The sequence below is a fragment of the Lissotriton vulgaris genome, chromosome 7 (genome assembly GCF_964263255.1).
Source record: "Lissotriton vulgaris chromosome 7, aLisVul1.2, whole genome shotgun sequence".
Lineage (NCBI taxonomy): Eukaryota > Metazoa > Chordata > Amphibia > Caudata > Salamandridae > Lissotriton > Lissotriton vulgaris.
Genome location: NC_141695.1, coordinates 1,523,205,027 through 1,523,226,641, shown reverse-complemented (window position 1 = coordinate 1,523,226,641; position 21,615 = coordinate 1,523,205,027). Strand labels below are relative to the sequence as shown.

The 21,615-nt window shown below is 50.0% G+C and overlaps 1 protein-coding gene across 2 annotated transcripts in view; it reads left to right on the top strand.

Moving 5' to 3' along the window:
- RALGAPB (Ral GTPase activating protein non-catalytic subunit beta) overlaps window positions 1-21,615 on the top strand; it is a 1,758,088-nt gene that overhangs the window by 180,202 nt on the left and 1,556,271 nt on the right. For both annotated transcript variants that reach the window (XM_086932393.1, XM_086932392.1), the window contains exon 6: window positions 15,338-15,469. In XM_086932393.1, the coding sequence (XP_086788519.1) occupies window positions 15,338-15,469 (132 nt within the window). The remainder of the gene's footprint in view (window positions 1-15,337; window positions 15,470-21,615) is intronic.

Here is a 21,615-nt window from a genome sequence, read left to right as displayed (position 1 = left end):
CACACTACATCCTTCATGGGCAGCTCACCACTGCATCCTGGTCGTCCTCTATATTTCCTGGTCCCCGTGGCTGCAGAGTCAAGCAACCTTTCTTCACTCCTGAAACACTCGACATCGGTGGGCATTCGACTGCTGAGCCCCTGGTCACCTGAAGTGACCCAGACTCTGTTCCCTCTGCTTTCAGGTTCTTCTCCCCTCGAATCCAGGCTAGGATTCCACCGAACATTATTCGCCCTCCTGTAGCAGTACTTCTTTGCAATTCTCCATTGAAAACGACAAAGGTTTCCGACACCACTTGACCCTTATTCACCCGGCTCCTCTGGGATAGGTAACAGGAGTACTTCGGTACTCACTGGTGGGTTGGCCTTAGAACCTCCTACGTTCCAAAGGGTTTGCTCGAAGTCCTCTTGGAAGTGTCCTTAACTTGTAAATTTGCAACCGACTTTCCTATAGAGTTGGATGGAGCACGCGTCCGTGTCTCCTCACTGCACCCATCCTCCACAGGCTCCCTGTGTCACTCCTCTGGGTGGTTCCTTGGGGTCCGAGCGATTCTACGTGCTCTAGGCACTGGGTCTAGTCAATGCCCAATACTATTGGTTGTCCGGGCGGGTTAGTAATGTTCTTGTGGATTTTGGGGATGCAATAGAAATAAGGGATACGTGGAGCGCTCTGTGCCAAGAATTCAGCTTCTTTCTTACTTAGCCAGTCATGCGCCAGGCCCTCTTCAATCATACCCCCTATTCTGATACGGAGGGTCTCTGTGGGATCTTCCTGAAGAACCGTATAGGTTCGAGGCATGTGGGCTGCTGAATTCATATCTGTGCATAGATCGCCGTCTAGTGTTGGGTCTGGATGATCGCACATTGTTGTCCTGGAAGAGTCTTCGAAGTATCACGAGATAGGTGGCTCCTCCCCTGGACTACAGGGCGCATGGGCATCGACTCCATCCCCAGATTGTTTTTTCCGCCATTGGGTTCAGATACATATTGGTTCACTCCAGTTCGGAATCGATATAAAACTTTCTCTTGGCCAAAAGGCCTTTAGTTTACCGTCGGTATTGTCTTGCGATCGGTGCCCATTTCTGTTCCTGCTCAGTTTCCGAGCCGGACATCCAGAAGAGCTGCGTGGCTTTTCGGCACTGAATGCCCGGTCGACGCCAGAGGCCTTATCGACGAACCATCATGGAATGGAGCCCGTTCAAGAGATGTCCCGTGTGCAACTCGAAATATCCCCACATCGATGTCCACCCGGTGTGCAACAAGTGCCTGTCGCCGGATCACGATGAAGCCAGCTGTATGGCTTGTTCCCGTTTCCAATCCAAGAAGATGATTCAACTTTGGCGCGCTGCGCGCAAGGAAGCCCAGCAGACGGCACCTGACCCGGTGAACATCTTCGATGCCGGGGATGATGAAGAAGCAGAGCGGGAGGTTCGAGAGAACCTGTCTGATCCCGCATCGGAGATCGACTCCAGATACGATGCTGATATTGAGATGCTCGATGCGGAAGACTTAGTCGACGAGGTAGGAGACGACGATGGGGCCTTTGGGGCCATGGAAGATAGCTCAAGCGAAGAGCTAGGCCTACAAACTGATCCTGGGGCCAAGACACTTCATAAGGCTCAGGTCGAGGGATCGCCACATGGCCATACCCAAGATCTTCCACTGGGTTCTACAGCCCCGCCTTCGGGCCCGCCTTCGGACATTTCTAAAGAGCCGCAAGTTGCGAAATCGAAACCGAAAGAGAAAGCTTCGGTGTCTACGCAACCCAAAGCACTAGAGGCGAAATTGAAACCGAAAGTGCGTGCTGCTTTGGTCGGCTCGAAGTCCTCGAAACTATCGGCTCCGACTAAGCATAAAGGTGTTATCGACCCGAAGAGGCCGCTAAAGGGCGTCGAGTCAAAGACTGCCACTCCGAAAGCACCGGTCAAGGTAGTCGACCCGAAAAAATCTGCGCCGAAGACCGTCGACACCGACAAAGGACTCAGAGTTCAGAAGGTTCTCGAGCCTCTGCATCGACCGGACAAGGCTAAAAGTGGTACAACCCTAGAGTCCACGCCAGGCGGTGGCTCGAAGGACTCCGTCGAGTCAACGCAGCCGCCCGCCTCCTTCTCGAAGCAAGTGTCTGAATCGCTGAAGCAAATCAAGGAAAAGGCTTCGGCGGTCAGACCAAAGGATACTCCACCTCCAAAGCCTGCTGATAAACCTCAGAAGACGTCGGCGCCCATCCACTTCACGCTGCCGCCGAAAGTGGTACCAAAGGCCTTTGTCCCTAAGATGGCCGTCGAGGCGACCAAGAAGGTGTCCACGGGGCCGAAGCACACAACTGTGGTACTGGCCACAAAGCATCGACAACCCTCGCTTGAAGAGCAACAGGAACAGTTCATTGATGCCGAAACAGGCAGACTTTCTGTTTATAAACAAAAGATCGCCCCGGAACATCCCATGGAGTCGTATAGAATCCCATTGAAAAAGAAAAAGGATTCTACTACTGCACCCGTTCTTGTGGAACATATATCTCCACGTGGCCAGGATGTCTCGCCCACTTATTCGGATGTAGAAACAGGGTAAGGTGATGATGAGGAGTACAACTATCCCGTGGACACTGATCCAGAAGATCATAATGAACCCTGGGCAGATGCTGCTGACCCAGGGGATCCACACACTGCCCTGGACACTCGAATGTATACTGTAAAAACATCGCCTACTGAGGATTCAGCAGCGTTTAATGCGCTTATTGAAAGGGCAACCAAGAACCATGATGTCCAGCTCCATGCTGACCCTATTGAAGTGGATTTTCTGTTTGACACCTTTTCCACCTCAGAGAGGACTGTCAAGACTCTGCCTATGCTGAAGGGTGTCTTGAAACATGCTGGGGAGATATTTAAGGAGCCTACAAGGGCCAGGGTGATAAACCCCAGAATTGAAAAAAAGTACAAGCCGGCGCCTGGGGACCCTACCTACATTAAGGGACAGTTGCCGCTGGACTCTCTGGTTGTTTCTAATGCCTGGAAGAGGGCTAACTCACAAACAACGGGTGATGCTCCTCCCCCTGATAAAGAATCTAAGGTCTTTGAGGCATCGGGGAAAAGGGTGGCAGCTCAAGCGGCTAACATCTGGCGCATTTCAAACACTCAGGCGCTCTTAGCCAGGTATGACAGGGCCCATTACGACACACTGGAGACCCTGTTACAGCACCTACCAGATGAATATAAGGAGGCAGCAGAGATGCTCATACAAGAAGGGAAGCTCATATCCAATGCTTCTATCAAATGTGCACTGGACGCAGCAGACACCGCGGCCAGAGCAGTTAACACAAGTGTCATGTTGAGGCGCCATGCCTTGCTCAGAATCTCCGGGTTCAAGCCAGAGATACAGACCACCATTCTAAATCAACCAGTACACCCTGATTATTTATTTGGCCCAGAGGTGGACACCACCTTGGAGAAGATCAAAAAGGACACTGAGACTGCAAAGTCTATGGGGGCTCTACAGTCGCAGCAGTTCACGGGTGGTTCTTTTCGTCGCTCAGGCAATAGAGGAGTTTCCAGAGGCCAGCTGTCCCAACAAACACAGTACAATAAAGGTGGCGCGCAAACCACATACACCAAACAAAGTAGAGGTGGCTATCGTGGAAACGGCGCCAAGGGCAGAGGTCGTGGAAACAGCTCCAGATCCTCCGCCACTAACAAACAGTGATGCCTTGTCACTGCCCCCTGACCATACAACACCGGTTGGGGGGAGACTCCAGCAGTTCCTGCCAGTCTGGAAGTCCATCACCACAGACAGGTGGGTCACAAAGCTTATCCAGTACGGTTAACATCCACTCCGCCCACAATACCCCCAAGACACCGTCCTATGTCCACAGAGCATTTGCACTTATTGCAGCAGGAGGTACTCGTCATGCTGCAGAAAGGAGCAATCAAGCTTGTGCCTGTGGAAGAAAGAGGCACAGGAGTTTACTCACTGTACTTCTTGATCCCAAAAAAGGACGGGTCCTTCAGACCCATACTGGACCTCAGACCCCTCAACCAGTACATTCTATCCGAACACTTTCAAATGCTAACACTGCAGCAGGTCCTACCGTTGCTCAGTCAGGGAGATTTCCTCGCAACATTAGATCTGAAGGATGCATATTTTCATATTTCGCTACACCTGTCACACAGAAAATACCTCAGATTCACCATTCACAATCAGCATTACCAATTCAAGGTCCTCCCTTTTGGAGTGACGACGGCACCCAGGGTGTTTACAAAGTGTCTGGCGACAGTGGCGGCACACCTACGGAGACAGAACATTCACGTCTACCCTTATCTGGACGACTGGCTTATCCAGGCCAAGTCGGCCCAGCAGTGTGCCGCCCACATGTCCCACACCATTCACCTTCTTCACGATCTGGGATTCTCACTGAATTACCCGAAGTCCCACCTTCAGCCCGCCCACATACAGCAGTGTCTGGGCGCAACAATAGACACTCTGGCAGCCAAAGCACAGCCAAATTCAGTGAGGATCAGCAGCATTCAATCGCTGATAGAAAAATTCAGACCTCAACACTCGCTTCAAGCACAAGTATTCATGCAGTTGATAGGCATGATGGCCTCCTGCATCTTCATAGTCCCGCACGCGAGACTACATATGCGTCTGCTTCAGGAGTGCTTAGCACGTCAGTGGAACCAGGCTCAAGGACAGTTGAAAGACCTAGTGTTGGTGACCGGTCGTGCATACAACTCTCTGCATTGGTGGAATCCACAAAACCTTTGCAAGGGACGACCGTTCCAGGAGCCTGTGCCACAGATTATACTGACGACGGACGCATCTTTCCAGGGTTGGGGAGCTCATGTACTCCACTACACAGTGCAGGGACTATGGACAACGCAGCAAAAGAAGATGCACATCAACCTTCTAGAGCTGATGGCTATCTTCATGGCAATGAAGGCATTTAAAGTACATCTGTGCAACAAGGTCGTGTTGATCTGGACGGACACCATGACGGCAATGTACTACATTCAGAAACAGTGAGGGACACACTCTCCACAGTTGTCTCATCTGGCTCAGAGCATGTGGAAGTGGGCCATTCAGAGCAACATCTTCCTCATGGCGGAACACCTCCCGGGCAAGGACAATCCAATGGCGGACCTGCTCAGCAGGTACAGCCACCAAATGCACGAGTGGGAGATACATCCATCAGTACTCCAACCATACTTCCAGCAGTGGGGTCATCCAGACATCGACCTGTTCGCCACAAAGGAGAACGCCAAATGCCAGAGCTTTGCCGCCAGGTTCCCACACCCACAGTCGCAGGGCAATGCGATATGGATGAACTGGTCAGGCAGATTTGCGTATGCTTTTCCCCCAGCACCTCCTAATACCGCTGGTGGCACGCAAGCTGAAGAAACACTCGATGACGCTCATCCTGGTTGCTCCAACGTGGGCACGCCAACCATGGTACACCACGTTTCTAGAACTATCCGTGGTACCGCATCAAAGGCTGCACCTCACACCCATGCTTTTGACGCAGAGCCATGGCGACATTCAGCACCCAGATCCGCAACAGCTCAACCTGGCGATCTGGCTCCTGAGGTCTTCGAATTTGGCTACCTCAATTTGCCTCCAGACTGTATGGATGTCATAAGGGAGGCAAGAAAGCCCACCACCAGAGCATGCTATGCGGCGAAATGGAAGCGGTTTGTACTTTATTGTGCTGAACACAACATCAACCCGCTAGACGCGTCTACTCACATCATTTGTTATCTGTTACATCTATACAAATGCAATCTGGCCTATGCTTCCATTCGTATACATTTGTCCGCAATAGCAGCTTATCTACAAAACAGACAGCATCTCTCACTTTTCAGAGTGCCTGCCATTAAAGCTTTTCTGGAAGGACTCAAACAAGTCATTCCTCCCCATACCCCGCCAGCTCCTGAATGGAACCTAAATGTGGTCCTCACCAGACTGATGGGTCCACCTTTTGAGCCTCTACATTCCTGCGAGATTCAGTTCTTGACGTGGAAAGTGGCTTTCCTGATAGCGATCACATCACTGAGACGCGTTAGTGAGCTCCAGGCACTAACTATCCAAGAGCCATTCATACAAATTCACTCCAACAGGGTGGTGCTTCGCACTAACCCTAAATTTCTTCCTAAGGTAGTTTCACAGTTCCATATCAATCAGACTATTGAACTGCCTGTGCTCTTCCAAAATCCTGAGTCAGTGGCGGAGAGGATGCTCCACACACTAGAAGTCAAGAGAGCTTTAATGTACTACATTGATAGGACCAAGGATTTTCGGAAAACTAAACAACTGTTTGTTGCCTTTTCGCCACAACACAAAGGCAACCCCATTTCCAAAGCAGGTATAGCCAGGTGGATCGTTAAGTCTATTCAAATTTGCTATGAAAAAGCCAAGCGCACTTTAACGATCCCCCCACGGGCCCACTCCACCCGAAAGTTGGGGGCCTCCATGGCTTTCCTTGGAAATATTCCTTTAGAAGATATATGTAGGGCAGCCACTTGGTCTACCACACACACATTTACAAAACACTACTGTGTAGATGTGCACTCCAAACATTAGGCAGCTGTATTAGTGGGTGGATGGAGTGTGTGTGTGTGGCTGTGTGTGTGTCTGTTGTTGTGTGTGTGTCTGTGTATGTGGCTCTGTGTATGTGTGTGTGTGGCTCTATGTATGTGTGTTTGTGGCTCTGCGTGTGGCTCTGTAGGTATGTATGTGTGTGGGACTCTGTGTGGGTCTGTGTTTGTGTGTGGCATTTGCGAGAAATGAAGCTATTGGCATTGTAAATTACAGTGCCATTTATTTATCTGTTTTCATAACCAACACATAAATAAAAATGTTGTCATTACAATGCCAAGAGCTCTAACTTTTTCAAAGGCAAAACGGTTGCATTGTAAATGCTTGTTCTTTTTCTTAGGTAACGTCTTTTTACTTGAGCTTGCCGGGCTCTTCCCTAAAAGATTTACTGCTTGTGTCCCCACCAAGGCATCCGTATTCTTGCAACGTTTCGTGGGTGGCTGGGGATCGTCCTCTGGGTCACTCACATATAAAAGATCTGATGTCTCCTGAATGAACCCATTATGAGCATCCTGAGCAATTTGCCCTTCACATACTGTAGTGACAGATTTGCTAGGAGAGCTAGCACGTGTATTACCTCCTGTTAACATGACCCTCCTCCCTTGAGTAAGAGTCTCTTCTACAGTATTAATTTGCTCCTCAATGGCCCCCACAGCACCAGTCAAATAGGTCATCAGTGATTTTTGTACTCCCGTTTTTGGGACTTAGGTGGCTGTGTGTCCCGTCTTACTTTTTCCCATTTCTTTGCAGTAAATTAACAGTCAAAATGAGAATCGGGGGAAGCCAAGCACAGACTAATGATGAAACAAAACTGTCCAACCCACCTTTGAGGGGTGGCCCAGCCCAGCCCAGACTCTGACGGTTTATGAGGGTTTAAGACAGGCCCGTCTTGACCGGGCACGCCCGCGCGAGTCCTGCGCTGCTGGCCGCCGTGAAGCTTTAGAAGCCCCTCCAGGGACTAGCAACAAAGTGCGATGTGCAGATTCAGCCAGGGGCCAGCACAAAGGTTAGGGCTTCGTGTGATGGTCTCCCGCCCTGCGGGACTGCCGCAAAGCTTTAGAAGCCCCTCCAGGGACTCACAGCAAAGTGCGATGTGCAGATTCAGCCAGGGGCCAGCAGCAAAGGTCAGGGCTTCGTGTGTCGGTCTCCTCATCTTAAATTTGCAAACACGTTGCAGGTGGATGACCTCGACTTTTACAAATTTCTAAGGCTAAAGGTTCAGCTTTCGAAAATCTCAGCGCTAAAGATAGACCCAATGCTACTTAACCTCATTAACCCCTTCACTGCGGCGGCTATTCTGCCGCAGCAAGGGGGCGGGGCGGCCGTGCGGCGGCCGCATGCTGGTGACGGAACCGCTCCGTCACCAGCGTCGGTTGACCTGTGCTTGTGACGGAGAGGTTCCGTCATGGCCCGCCCCGCCCCGCTCAATAGAACGTCAGCACAGGCGCGAAATTCGCGCCGTGCAGGCGCGCCGAGCGGGCCATGACGGAACCGCTCCGTCATCAGCACAGGTCACCCGTAGCTGATGACGGAGCGGTTCCGTCATCAGCATTCAACGGGTTAATATCTTGTGCAAGGCTGGCTATGTGGTAGCCAAATGTACAAGCTACGCTTACCAAAATCTTCTAAATCTCACTTGCGGAATGAACAAAAATGGGAGGCAGAACCATGCAAAAGTAATAGAAAATTTGATTGGAAAAATATTTACAAATCCTCTTTTACAAATAAGATATCACCAATGTCGTCTGAAACTAAATACATGCTTATTCACAGATCCTTCGGGACCCTCAAAAAACTACCTAAACTTAACCTAAGACAAGAACTGTGGCGATCATACAAATGACCTGGCGCACATGCTCTTCCATAGTGCCGCACTGCAAAATTACTGGGATAACATTTTTAAGTTCATTAAAAGTACCTTGGGCATTTACCCCTCTCATAAATTCTCCTGCATTTTGCGAAGACAACTTTACCCACAAATAAGAAATAAAGCAGATTAATTTCTTCCAGACTTAATGCTGACTCAAGCTTGCACTTTGGTTCTTACGAATTGGAAGAACTCCAGTATTCTTGCATTTCATATATTGTGTGAGTGGCTTACGTTTCTCAGAGGAGTGGATAATACCTCGCAGCAACATAACCCTGTGGCGCCCGCCCCACAGATCTATGTGGGGTTCACTTGATCCTGCTACTTTATCATTTAAACAACAGTAGGCTGATGATTCTCCCACAATGGCATAAACAGCATGATTCACTGTACACTCCACCCTGGTTGTTGTTTTTTTTTTTTAAATACCAGTAATGCAACCTATAATTAATTCAAAATCCACTTACTCATACTCATTCACATTGTGTCAATCAGGTGTTTGTCTTTCCTACTGTGCATTCGCAGATGACAATACATAGTGTATTTACTGCACAGTCTTAACCTCTTCCCTTGACCTTATGTTCCTCTGTTTCGCTTGTGCTTAATTTGTTCTGCAATACAATTTTGATATGGATTTTATGAAGGGCAAATTCTGTTTCTGTTGTAGGGGATCTCTGTGTATAGTCATAATCTAGTGAATAGTCCCGCCCATGTGCGTGGACCCCGGAGCAATCAAAAATAATCTCTTAAGATATCTTCATTGCAGTCCTGCATAGACACTTAATAGAAAATTAAAGACAATAATGCAGCCTATACCTACAAGGCTACACTGTCCAGTACTTCAAGTAGAAATGCCAAGGATATAACACCAATAACACATTCAGCACAATCTGTCAAGTTTCACCCACAGAGAAACTTTCCTCCCCTCACCAAATCCTTGGATGATAGAGAGGAAGGCAGGGACAGTCAAGCCTCCATAGGCTGCCATTATGTGTCTGGAAAAGGGATACCGTGCCTTTAAGGAACTCCCTGAAGACCCTCGGTATCCCAGCATACTCAGCCCCTTCCTTTTACTTTCAGTTCTTTTTTCCGGCTCCTGCTAGCAGGACCCTGGAGCATTGAGCTCTCCCTTTTTGGGTAATTTGTTAACTTTTTGGCACTTTTAAAGTGTTAGAGTGTGTTCACTCGACGTGTTTTTGCCTCTTCTTCACTTTTTTGTTGATTTGGCCACTCTTTTATCAAATATGCCTGCCTTATTTGAGAAATGTCCAGAGTGTGCCAGGAAGAAGGCAAGATCTGATCCACACAGGGTCTGTATCCTGTGCCTCCCTTCTTCTCATGTTCCTGGGACTTGTGAGATCTGCTTGCAGTTTTCAAGTAGGACCCTGAAGGACAGAGAGAAGATCAGGCTCCAAGGACTGGAACAAAGACCGCAAGGTCAAGGTGGGTCTGGGCAGGAAGGGGCTTCTTCCTCAGCCCGTGCTGAGGCCTCTGGGGGGCTCCCCAGTAAGAAGAAGGCCAGAAAATACCACCGCTCTCCGTCAACGTCGATACCCTCTACGTCTGTGTCAAGAGGAATGACCACGGTATGCTCCCCGTCTCCCCAGGGCTCTGGGTCGAAGCGACGTAGACGGTTGACGTCTAGGGGATTGACGTCGAGACCTCCGACGAGGTCGACGTTGAGAACGGATTTGTCGTAGAGTCATCATCGACGTCGAGAGGGTTCGAGACGCAGGCAGTCAACGTCGAGGCGTCGGTCGGAGTCGACGTCGACTCGACGTTCGACGTCCAGAAAGAGATCATCTGCGCCGAGAAAGATCATCGACGTCGAGAAGGAAGTCGTCGACGTCGAGAAGGAAGTAGTCTACGTCGAGAAGGAGATCATTGTCGACGTCGAGACGGCGTTCATCGCCGTCGAGGGCGCTCAGCGTCAAGGAGGTGAGCATCGCCCTCCAGAAGGCGTTCCAAGGCCAGGACTGTGTCTTCGGTCACCACAAGTCCATGGTCCAACGGCGCAGTCGCTCGACTACCAGGGGTACGGCCTCTAGGTCCCCCCCCTTCAGGTCCGGCGAAGAGAAGGAAGAGAGGGGAAGAGGCTCCGGGCTCGGGGCACTCACAAGTTTATTCCCCCGCCAAGCCGAGGGCGCTCCTCCACGTAATCCGCTGCCGCCTCCGCCACCTGCTCCTCCTCATCGTCCTCCACCTCCTACGCCACCACCTCCGCCGAGGTCCGCCTTGTTACCACATCTTCCGACACCGCCTACGGGGCCACCGCAACCTAGTCTACCGTTTAGGCCTCCACAGCGCCCTCCGCTGCGGCCCGTGGAACGTCCGAGGCCGCGGAGGTAGAGATCTCGCTCCAGGCGGAGGGAAGATCCAGGAGCCGCTGTCGCTCTTCTACAAGATCCAGATGGCGCCACAGGAGGGACAGGTCGAGGTCCAGCTACACAGATAGCTCTAGTGCCAGGGACTACTCTCCTACCCTGATGGATTCCCCTCAGACGAGGGTGACTCCAGTAGACGACCTAGTGTCCTTCCAGGATGTGTTGCTACGAGGGGCGGCTAAACTGGGCATCACGCTCACTGTGCCCGCGCCACTGACATCTGTCATCTTCGAAACGCTGCACAAGAAGCAGTTGTCTCGTCCTTTGCTGCCCTTGGTGCCTGGGCTGGTAGAACCGGCAATGGAGCTGTTCCTCACGCCTGTGTCTAAGAGATCTGCACCTTCAAGGTTGCAGAAGAAATATAAGGCTCCTGACTCGGACCCAGCATTTCTTCGGGTGGATCCCACGCCTGACTCGGTGATCGTGACGGCGGCAAGAAAGCAACACGCCACCACCCCATCATCAACAGTGCCTCCTAACAAGGAGAACCGCTGGATGGATTTGGCAGGCAGGAAGGTTTGCGGGACGGCCTCCACATTGCTAAAGGCCGCGAGTGCCTCAGCCCTGTTGGGACATTACAATCAGGCTCTGTGGGAGTCCCTCCAACAGTTTGCGGAACACCTTCCCCGGGAGAAGAGGGAAGATTTCTAAGAGATCCTCGCTGAAGGGCTGCTGGTTTCCAACTAGGTAATAAGTTCGGCTGCAGATTCTTCCCTCTTGGCAACCCACGGGTACTGCCATGGGGTCAACCTGAGGCGCCACGCCTGGCTGCGTCTTACATCCTTGAAGCCCGAGGTACAGCAGAGGGTTGCTAATCTACCCTTTTCGGGCGAGACCCTCTTTGGGAAACATGCGGGCGACGCGATGGCCCGCATGAAGGGGGAGGCGGAAACCCTGACTGCTGTCGGGTTGGAAAAGCCTAAGGACCAGAAAAAGACCTTCCGCCCGTTCCAGAGGCGGTATGGGGCGCAAGGCAGAGGGCAAGGTTGTTCCAAAAGCGCCAGAGGGGCCAAGGTGGTCAACAGTCTTCCGCAGCGACTAAAGGCCCGGATGGTTCTATGCCCTGAGCTGTTACTTCCCCTTCATCCGTTACCCGCTCCGGTGGGGGGAAGCATTCAACATTACCTGGCAGAGTGGAGAAACATTACTCGGGACAAGTGGGTGCTGAATATGGTTTGCAATGGATACAGTCTTCGTTTCACCAGCCCGCCTCCAGCGATTCCACCGGTAGGCTCGCAGTTCCAACTACGAGAGCTCCAGGTGGAGGCCGATATCCTGTTAAGAAAAAGGGCGATAGAAGACGTTCCTTTGTCTCAAAGGGGAAAGGGTCTTTACTCACGCTTCTTCCTAGTACAAAAGAAGGACAAGAACGAGTACAGACCCATTCTGGATGTGCGACAAGCAAACAAGTGGATTCGCAGGAAAAAGCTTTGCATGCTGTCTCTGCACCAGATTTATCATCAGCTGCAGAGGGGAGACTGGCTGTGTGTGATAGATGTGCAAGATGCATACTTCCATGTGCCCATTGCATGGAAACATCGGGAGTTCCTGTGCTTCCTTGTCGGCCCCAATCACTATCAGTAAACCGTACTACCGTTTGGATTGAAGTCTGCACCCAGGACTTTTTCGAAATGCATGGCTGTGGTAGCAGCACACTTGAGAAAGAACAAGGTGTTTGTCTACCCGTACCTGGACGATTGGTTGATCAAGACCTCCACCTTCCAGGAAGCACAATTGCACTTCAACAAGACGGTCGTCCTGTTGAACCGTCTTGGGTTGCACATAAATCTGTCCCGATTCCTGTACAGTGCCTGCAGTACTTGGGAGCCTCCATCAATACGCTGTCGGCAAGTGTGTCTCCTTCGGAGGAGAGACTCTTATCCTTCTGAAGGCTCAGGCTCTCATAGCGACTCCACCTACAACCGTGAGGACGGTGTCTTCTCTACTGGGATCGATGGCCTCTTGTATCTTCCTCACTCCGCATGCGCGCCTACACATGAGGCCGCTACAGGAATGTTTGGAGGACCAGTAGGACCAGAGGAAAGGGTGTTGGGACGACCGGATTCAGTTGTCTCTTCACACCCAACAGTCTCTGAGATGGTGGTGCTCTGCAGAGAATCTCCTCAGAGGGGTTCCTTTCCACAAGGACATCCCGACTCAGACTATCGTTACGGATGCGTCTCTCCTGGGATGGGGAGCGCATTCAGACCATCTAAAGATCCAGGGAACGTGGTCTCCGACAGAGTCCACGTATCACATCAATTTCCTGGAACTCAGAGCTGCTCACTTGTCACTGAAGGCCTTTCATCCGTCCTTCCAGACCAACTCCTTGCTTCTGCAGACGACAATACGACCACGATGTATTACCTCAACAAGCAGGGGGGCTCGAGATCGTGCACACTGTCACAGGAAACGCAGGCGATCTGGCACTGGCTGCTAGCCAGAGGATTGACTATAACAGCAACTCATCTGCCAGGTCTGCAGAATGTTCAGGCGGATGCCCTCAGCAGGTTGCTTCACGAAAACCACGAGTGGGTCATAAACGACGAAGTGCTCGACGACATCTTCGCCGTGTGGGGCACTCCAGACGTGGATCTATTCACCACTGCAGAAAATAGCAAATGCAGCGGCTTCGCCTCGAGGTATTACCAGCCGGGGACGCTGGGGAACGCGTTATGGATCAGTTGTTTGAACAGCTTTCTGTACGCTTTTCCACCCATTCCCCTGATTCCAGCGGTGCTCATCAAGCTGGCCCGATCCCGGGCGCAAATGATCCTCATTGCGCCAGAATGGCCCAGACAGTGGTTGTTCACGGACCTGCTTCACCGGTCGATCCTACCTCCTTGGCGGCTGCCGTGTCGGCCGGACCTTCTCACGAAGTTCGGGGGGCAGATGGTGCACCCCAACCTCTCATCGTTTAGTTTGGCGGCATGGCTCCTATGATAGTGCAATATGGCCACTTGAATCTTCCTGAGGATTGCATGGACATATTGAAGGAGGCTAAGAGGCAGTCTACTAGGACCTCTGCTTACAAGTAGAAGAGATTTTGCATCTGGTGCATGTCTAAGAACTATGATCCGATGACCTGCAAGGAGGATATTATCCTTCCATACCTTCTGCATCTAGCTCAGTCTGGCCTTAATTTTCATTCCATTAAGGTTCATTTAGCTGCATTGACTGCTTACAGAAATTACCAACATTTTTCCAGAATCCTTCCACTCCAGTGGAACGGTCTCTTCATTCCCTGGATGTCAGGAGGGTGTTGAAATTCTATCTGGATAAGACCAAGGATATCCGTAGATCCGACCAGCTGTTTGTCAACTATGGGTCGGTTAGGACCGGTCTGGCTACTTCTAAACAGTCCATCTCTAGGTGGATTGTGTCATGTATCCAGCTCTGTTATCAGAAAGCGAATAAGACCTTAGGGGGTAAGCCTATGGCTCATTCTACCAGGGGCAAAGCAGCTACAACAGCTTTGATTCGAAATGTTCCCATTGCAGAGATCTGCAGGGCGGCCACTTGGAAGTCGGTCCACACCTTTGCTAAGCACTACTGTCTGGACTCGGATGCCAGAGCAGATGCTCAGGTTGGGGAGGCTACGCTGCGGAATTTGTTCGCGCAATAGTGGTATTGTATATATTTGTCCACCGCCGGGTTGTTTTTGGGTGGGCTTGCCATTCTATTCAGTAGATTATGACTATAAACAGAGATCCCCTACTACAGAAGGAGTAGTTTCTTACCTGTAACTCCAGTTCTGTAGTAGGGGTATCTCTGTTCGTCATAAGCGCCCGCCCTCCTCCCCGGTGGAGAAAATTGTATTTTAGTATATGCTACGGGCCTTGCTTTATGCACCTTCAAAAAGAACTGAAAGTAAAAGGAAGGGGCTGAGCATGCTGGGATACCGAGGGTCTCCAGGGAGTTCCTTAAAGGCACGGTATCCCTTTTCCAGACACATAATGGCAGCCTATGGAGGCTTTTCTGTCCTTGCCTTCCTCTCTATCATTCCAAGTATTTGGTGAGGGGAGTAAAGTTTCTCTGTGGGTGAAACTTGACAGATTGTGCTGAATGTGTTATTGGTGTTATATCCTTGGAATTTCTAGTTGAAGTACTGGACAGTGTAGCCGTGTAGATATAGGCTGCATTATTGTCTTTAATTTTCTCTTAAGTACCTATGCAGCACTGCAATGAAGACCGCTTAAGAGATTATTTTTGATGGCTCCGGGGTCCACGCACATGGGCGGGACTATTCACTAGATTATGACTATAACGGAGATACCCCTACTAAAGAACTGGAGTTACAGGTAAGAAACTACTCCTTATTATTTATGTGCTTTATAATACAGTCTTTGTTTATTTTCTTGCAACATCATTAAAGACTATTTTAACAAAAAAAACAACGCTGGCCATTCTGAGATACGTTTTCATCGCTTTATTTGTACAAAGATAATACTGTTTGAAGTTTAAAGAAAAAAATAAACAACGGTGATAATGTTTTTCCCCAGGTTGCTACGATTCACATACGGCCCTTCATTCCCCGCATTTAAAGTTCCTGAAGAAGATGCTTCTCTAGTTCCTTCAGAAATGGACAATGAATGTGTTGGACAAACTTGGTTTCGCTTTCTACACATGTTGAGGTATTGCACAGATATATACTATTTTTTTTGTCAACGTTTTTTATTCAACATGACTCACATGACGGTACAGTACATAAAGAACATGCAGGACTTGATACGTACAATATAAGCTAATGGGAATACGGCTTCTCTTTATGGGAAGTCCCAACGCCCCCTCCCTAAACTTAGGTATGTCCAATTGTTAATCTAAAAAATAGGGCTTATAGACCACACATTTTTTATTAACATGCCCCAACTATCCCTTCCCTTCCCCACTTCCTTCCCTGGTGGTGGTGGGTTCTTCTTGTTCCTACAGCTGGACCGACAAAGGCTAGTCGGTCAGTAAAGAGTGGCACCGAAATAGCTCTCCTTACTCTCTATACCTTGCGGAGGCCTCATGTGTGTAGTGTCGTAACCAGGCTTGGGCCCTGGTTAGGTTAGAACTGGAATAGATGCATGTCCCGCACAGAGGGTGGGCAGACTGCAGAGGGAACCCCCGAGAGAGAAAGGAGACTAGTGGGTCCCATTTATATTTTAAGTTTTTGTATTGATCTCTAAAAATGTCCGCTAGTCTTTCCATGGTGAGTATTCTCCTCAGGCGTTAGTGCCGTAACGACAAGGCTGGAGCTTTCCTTTTTTCTAGACAAGCCCACATTATTGCCTTATTCAGCTCTTATCTGGTGTTCCGGATCTCTGATGACCAAAGAATCCCCTCTATAGTTGTCGGTATGGGGTATTCCAGCATATCTTTAATGTGCAATAAAATCTCCCAGAATTTTATTTATCGTAGGACAGTCCCACCAGATGTGCCAGAAGTCCCTCAGAAGACCTCAACCCTGCCATCAGAGATCTGAGGACTCAGGGAATATCTTTTTAAGTTCAGTGGGGTATAAGTACCAATCAAAGCGAGTTTTGTAATGGGCCTCTCTTAATGCCACTGAGTGGTTACTCTTAGCTGTGTCGGACCATAGGTGTTTCCATTCGTCCTTTGTAATGTCTCTTCCCACCACTTGCTCTCAAAAAGACAAGGAACGTGCCCTTTGCACGTGTTCTGTTCCAAGTGGCATACCATAGAGAGAGGAGATCGTCCTCTGAACAAACTGTTCTATCAGGGTCGTTCTCTGGTGGCTGCTTCCCTAATCTGAGGCTGGGATACCCAGTGTTTAAGATCGAGATATTGGAAATGGTTGCTGTTGGGAACATGAAACTCTTAGGCAGCTTTCAAATGTCAGCACGTCATGATTGTGGAAGAGGTCAGTGACCATCAAGCATCCCCCATCTTTCCAAGCGTCGAAAGGGCTTTCTCGCTACGCAGGGGGGAAGTCAGGGTTGAAGTGAATAGGGGTGTAAGGCGAAGGGAAGGATGTCCATCTCCCTTCTCTTGTAATGTCATCCCATACCTTGAGAGTGGTTCGAGTCGGGGTACTGATGTAAGTGTTGGCCGGCCTGTCCTTTTTTGGCTTCCACAATACATCCCAGATCATCTTGCTCACTATTGCCCTGTCCATGTGGAGCCAGTATTTGTCAGGCTCCCTCATGGACCACTCCACCACCACCCTCAGTTGGGTTGCTTTGTAGTATATGGCAAAATCTGGTAGAGCCACCCCCCTCTTTCTTTCCTCGTTGTAGTGTGTGGAACGGGAGGCGGGCTCTCCCATTCTGCCATTTGATTTTAGTAATGAGGGAGCGGAGTTTAAGCATAAGATTGCGATCCAGTCCGACCTGGAGTGCCTGAAACAGATAAAGTAATTTTGGGAGCACTGACATTTTTATAGCGTTAATCTGCCCAAGCCACGAGATATACAGAGGCTTCCAACGCCTGAGGTCCTGCTGGAGTTGGGATATCAAGGGCGGTAGTTAGCCTTATAGAGATCCTCTATCCTGGGGGTGAGCTGAATACCCAAGTATTAAAGAGATTGCTTAGCCCACTAAAAAGGGGTCTGTCTCCGAAGCTGCTGATCTTCATCGTTTGGGATTGTGAGATTTAAGATAAAGGATTAAGACAGTTTGACTGTGAAGCCTGCTACTGGTTCATACTTACGAAATTCTGTCTGCAAAGCCTACAATGAGGGACCTGGGTCTGTAAGTGTCATCATGATATCGTCCACAAAGAGTGAAGCCTTAAGATCTATACCCCCAAACCGTATTCTCTTAATTTCTGGGTTAGCCCTGAACTGCCACACCAGTGGTTCAATGCGCAGGGCGAATAAAAGCAGCTGGAGTAACCCAGCCATGTCTCGTCCCTCTACTCAGTGCAAATGGGAGTGACGTTGACCTGTTGACCTGAACTCTTGAAAGTGGGTGCTAATAGTTAGCTCTGACCATATTATAAAACCTGTCCCCAAAGCAGAAGCGTTCCATGGTGAGGAAGAAGAACGACCAATCCACCCTGTCAAATGCCTTCTCTGCGTCTAATCCCACCAACATCGCCGGGATTTTAAATTTGGAAACTTTATAGTTTATAGTCTGCCGAATATTGTCGTGCGTCTGTCTTCCCTTTATGAAGCCTGATTGATCAGGGTGGATTAGTACAGGCAGGGCTTTAAGTGGGCCGGGTCTCACCAGGTCTGAGCACTAGCAGTTTTTTTAAGGGGGCCTCGGAACAGGTCTCTATTGGGCTCTGTTTTGTGCCCTGGCATAGGCGTCCTGTTTTTTTTTCTGGACTGCAGTGCCAGCAGGCACATCACGTTCACGCGCAGCGGAAGCGCCCCATGAGCGCCGAAGGCGCGCCAAAGGTAAGCTTGTCTACGCCCGTCCGCGCCTGGACCGCGCCTAGCGCCAGACCCCCTGGTCCTCGCAAAACGCACTCCTCCCGCATAACGTATGACGCTGCCACCCTCCTAGCCCTCAACCCCAGACGCACACCACAATGCTACAAAGCTGCCCCAGGACTCACCCATGACCACATCGCCTGCCTCTCCTGCAAGTTCGCCTGCATCAAGACCCACACCAAACCCACTAACTCCAAACACAGATCCAACCCTAACCACCTGAAGTGCATCCTGCTGAACACCCGCTCGATCCACAGACATGCCACTGAACTATGGGACCTACTGGACACTGCTTCACCGGACATCGCCTTCCTCACAGAAACCTGGATGAACGCCTCTTCAGCGCCCGACATCGCCATAGCCATCCCGGACACTTTCAAGATCATCTGAAAAGACCGCACCAACCAAACAGGAGGAGGCATCGCCATCGTTCATAAGAACACCATCAAAATCATGACCAGCCTCGACGATAACCTTGCAACCGCCGAACACCTCCACTTTCAGATCCACACCGACCCCAGGACCACACTTAGAGGCACCCTCATCTACAGACCACCAGGAACCCGTAAACAATTCAACGGAGACATCACTGACTTCATCAGCCCACATGCCCTCGCCTCCGGCGAACTACATTCTACTGGGAGACCTCAACTTCCACCTGGAAAAGAAAAACGACAGCAACACCACCACCCTTCTGGACAACCTGGCCAATCTTGGTCTCAAACAACTTGTTGACACCCCCCACCCATATAGCCGGACATACGCTCGACCCAATCTTCTCCTCCAGCAAGCACATCTCCTTCGACCACACCACAGCTCTCCATTGGACGGACCATAGCTGCGTTCACTTCAGTTACAAAACCACCTCGACCCACAACCCCCCACAACCTTTTCCACGAAGAAACTGGAATAAAATCACCACCGACCAACTCCTCACATCGCTCAAACAAAACCCTCCCGCTCTCTCATCGGACCCAAACCAAGCGGCCACCAAACTCAAACAATGGATCACTCGCAGCGCTGACGAACTAGCACCCTTGAAAAACCACCAAACCAAACAGAATAACAAAAAGGCCCCCTGGTTCAACGAGGACCTTAAGAAATCCAAAAAACTATGCCGTACTCTCGAGAAAGCCTGGAGAAAAAACCCAACTACTGATAACCTAACCACCTTCAAGACAGCCATCCGTGAACACCACCAATCGATCCGATCCACAAAGAAATCAGCATTCAAGGATTGACAGACAACAACGCCCAAAACAGCAAGGAACCATTCAACATCGTCAAAGAATTTACCAACCCCACCGCAGCCTCAAACGATATTACTCCCTCCCAAGACCTCTGCGACTCGTTATCCTCTTTCTTTTACAACAAAATCGCCGACATACATAACAGCTTTGAGAACATTCCCAAAGAACAGTCCACTCCACCTACCTCCGAACCTAAACCGCCCTCTACCATCCTCAACGCCTGGAACCCAATCACCACTGAAGACACCATCCGCCTAATGAACTCCATCCACTCAGGCTGGCCAACTGACCCCTGTCCCCACCACATATTCAACAAAGCAGACTCCATCATCGCACCCTATCTCCGTGATGTCATCAACTGCTCCTTCAACTCTGCTACCTTCCCAGAAAGCTGGAAACACGCAGAAGTTTACGCCCTCTTGAAGAAACCCACAGCGGACCCCTCCGAACTTAAAAACTACCGCCCCATCTCCCTCCTCCCATTCCCTGCCAAAGTCATTGAGAAAACCGTCAACAGACAGCTCGCCGCCTTCCTTGAATCCAACAACTCCCTCGACCCCTCACAGTCTGGTTTTCGAGCCAAACACAGCACCGAAACCGCCCTTATTGCAGCCACAGACGACATCAGAACACTACTGGACAACAGAGAAACAGTTGCCCTTATCCTACTCGACCTCTCCGCAGCCTTCGACACAGTTTGTCACAGCACCCTCATACAACACCTCAGCAACATCGGCATACAAGGAAAAGCCTTGTATGCCGATGCAGGCCATCGACGGTAAGATAGAGGCATTGAATGGCAGGATTGACCACTTCTCTTCCAAGCTTGACAAGCAGGATGCGTGCTTGGGGGAAGCAGAACAATGCATCTCTGATGCGGAAGATGGGCTGCAGCAAGTCACTTCTAAGACATCTGACATCTCCAAACTCCTGGCCGTAATACAGGCTAAGAATGAGGACATTGAAGCGCGCTCACGGCGCAATAATGTGCGCATACTGGGCCTTCTTGAGTCCACAAATGTCTGACGGCTTGAAGACTATGTGGAAACGCTTCTACGTGAGATCTGTGGTGCAGATAGCCTGTCTGCCATGTTCGCTGTGGAGCAGGCACACCGATCGCTGGCGGCGCGTCCACCCCCTGCCGCCCTAGCGTGACCGATCATTGCTAGAGTCCTAAATTTCCGGGATCGTGACACGGTCTTACGCATTATGCGTCAAAAAGACACCATCTGCTATCAAGGGAATGTGCTCACGTTTTTTCCAGACTTTACAGCTACTGTTCAATCAGCCAGGAAAGAATTTTTAGGGGTTAAAAAGCTGCTGATACAAGAACGCATCCCATAAGCCATGCTTTATCCTGCGCGACTGCGCACGGGAGAAGATGATGCAGCGAAGATATTTACAAATCCCAAGCTGGCTATGGATCATTCCAAATGGCTTCGTCGTCACCGGAACTCCCCAACGCATATGTCAGATGTAGATGACTGAGAGGCCCACTTATAACTCTGCTGTGATTTTGTTCTATCTTCTCCTTTTCCCTATCTATTGCTACACGTTGTAACATTCACAAGTGTGCTAATAGATGGACTACACCAACGACTGTTTGATTTTCATATGTCTACTATGTACGGGAGGTAGTGAGAGATCTTTTTTCCTTCTCTCAGCGATGTTCGGGGCTAGGACCAGCTCTACGCACTATATGCCATGTAGTGTTTGCTTAGCTCATTATACGACATATATTGCCTCATAATTCTGTGTCTAAGGGCAGTTGGTGCAGACTTTAAATGAAGCGATAATGCACCCGGGTGTTGACATAGTGCTCCTGTCCCTTACTTGCTGGTTTGATGGGATGGTTGCAGATTGGAGATTAACATATTGACCCTGCGCCCCCACCCCACGAGATAGGGAGGTATACTGCACCACTACGTCCCCTCATGTGTGTTCCCCATTCTTTGTGTTCCCTATTATTACTCTGGTTAGGCGCTACCCAGTGGGTTCCAAAATGGTTGTGTGTTACTGGGTTGTTGTCCTGGAATGTTAGGACATGCAGGGGTGGATTCTTTGGCAAATTTGGGCAGCTGAAGTGGGTGGGGGTAGGGAGGGACAGTTCATAAATGTTCAATGTTGCAACTGTTGTGATTGGTAC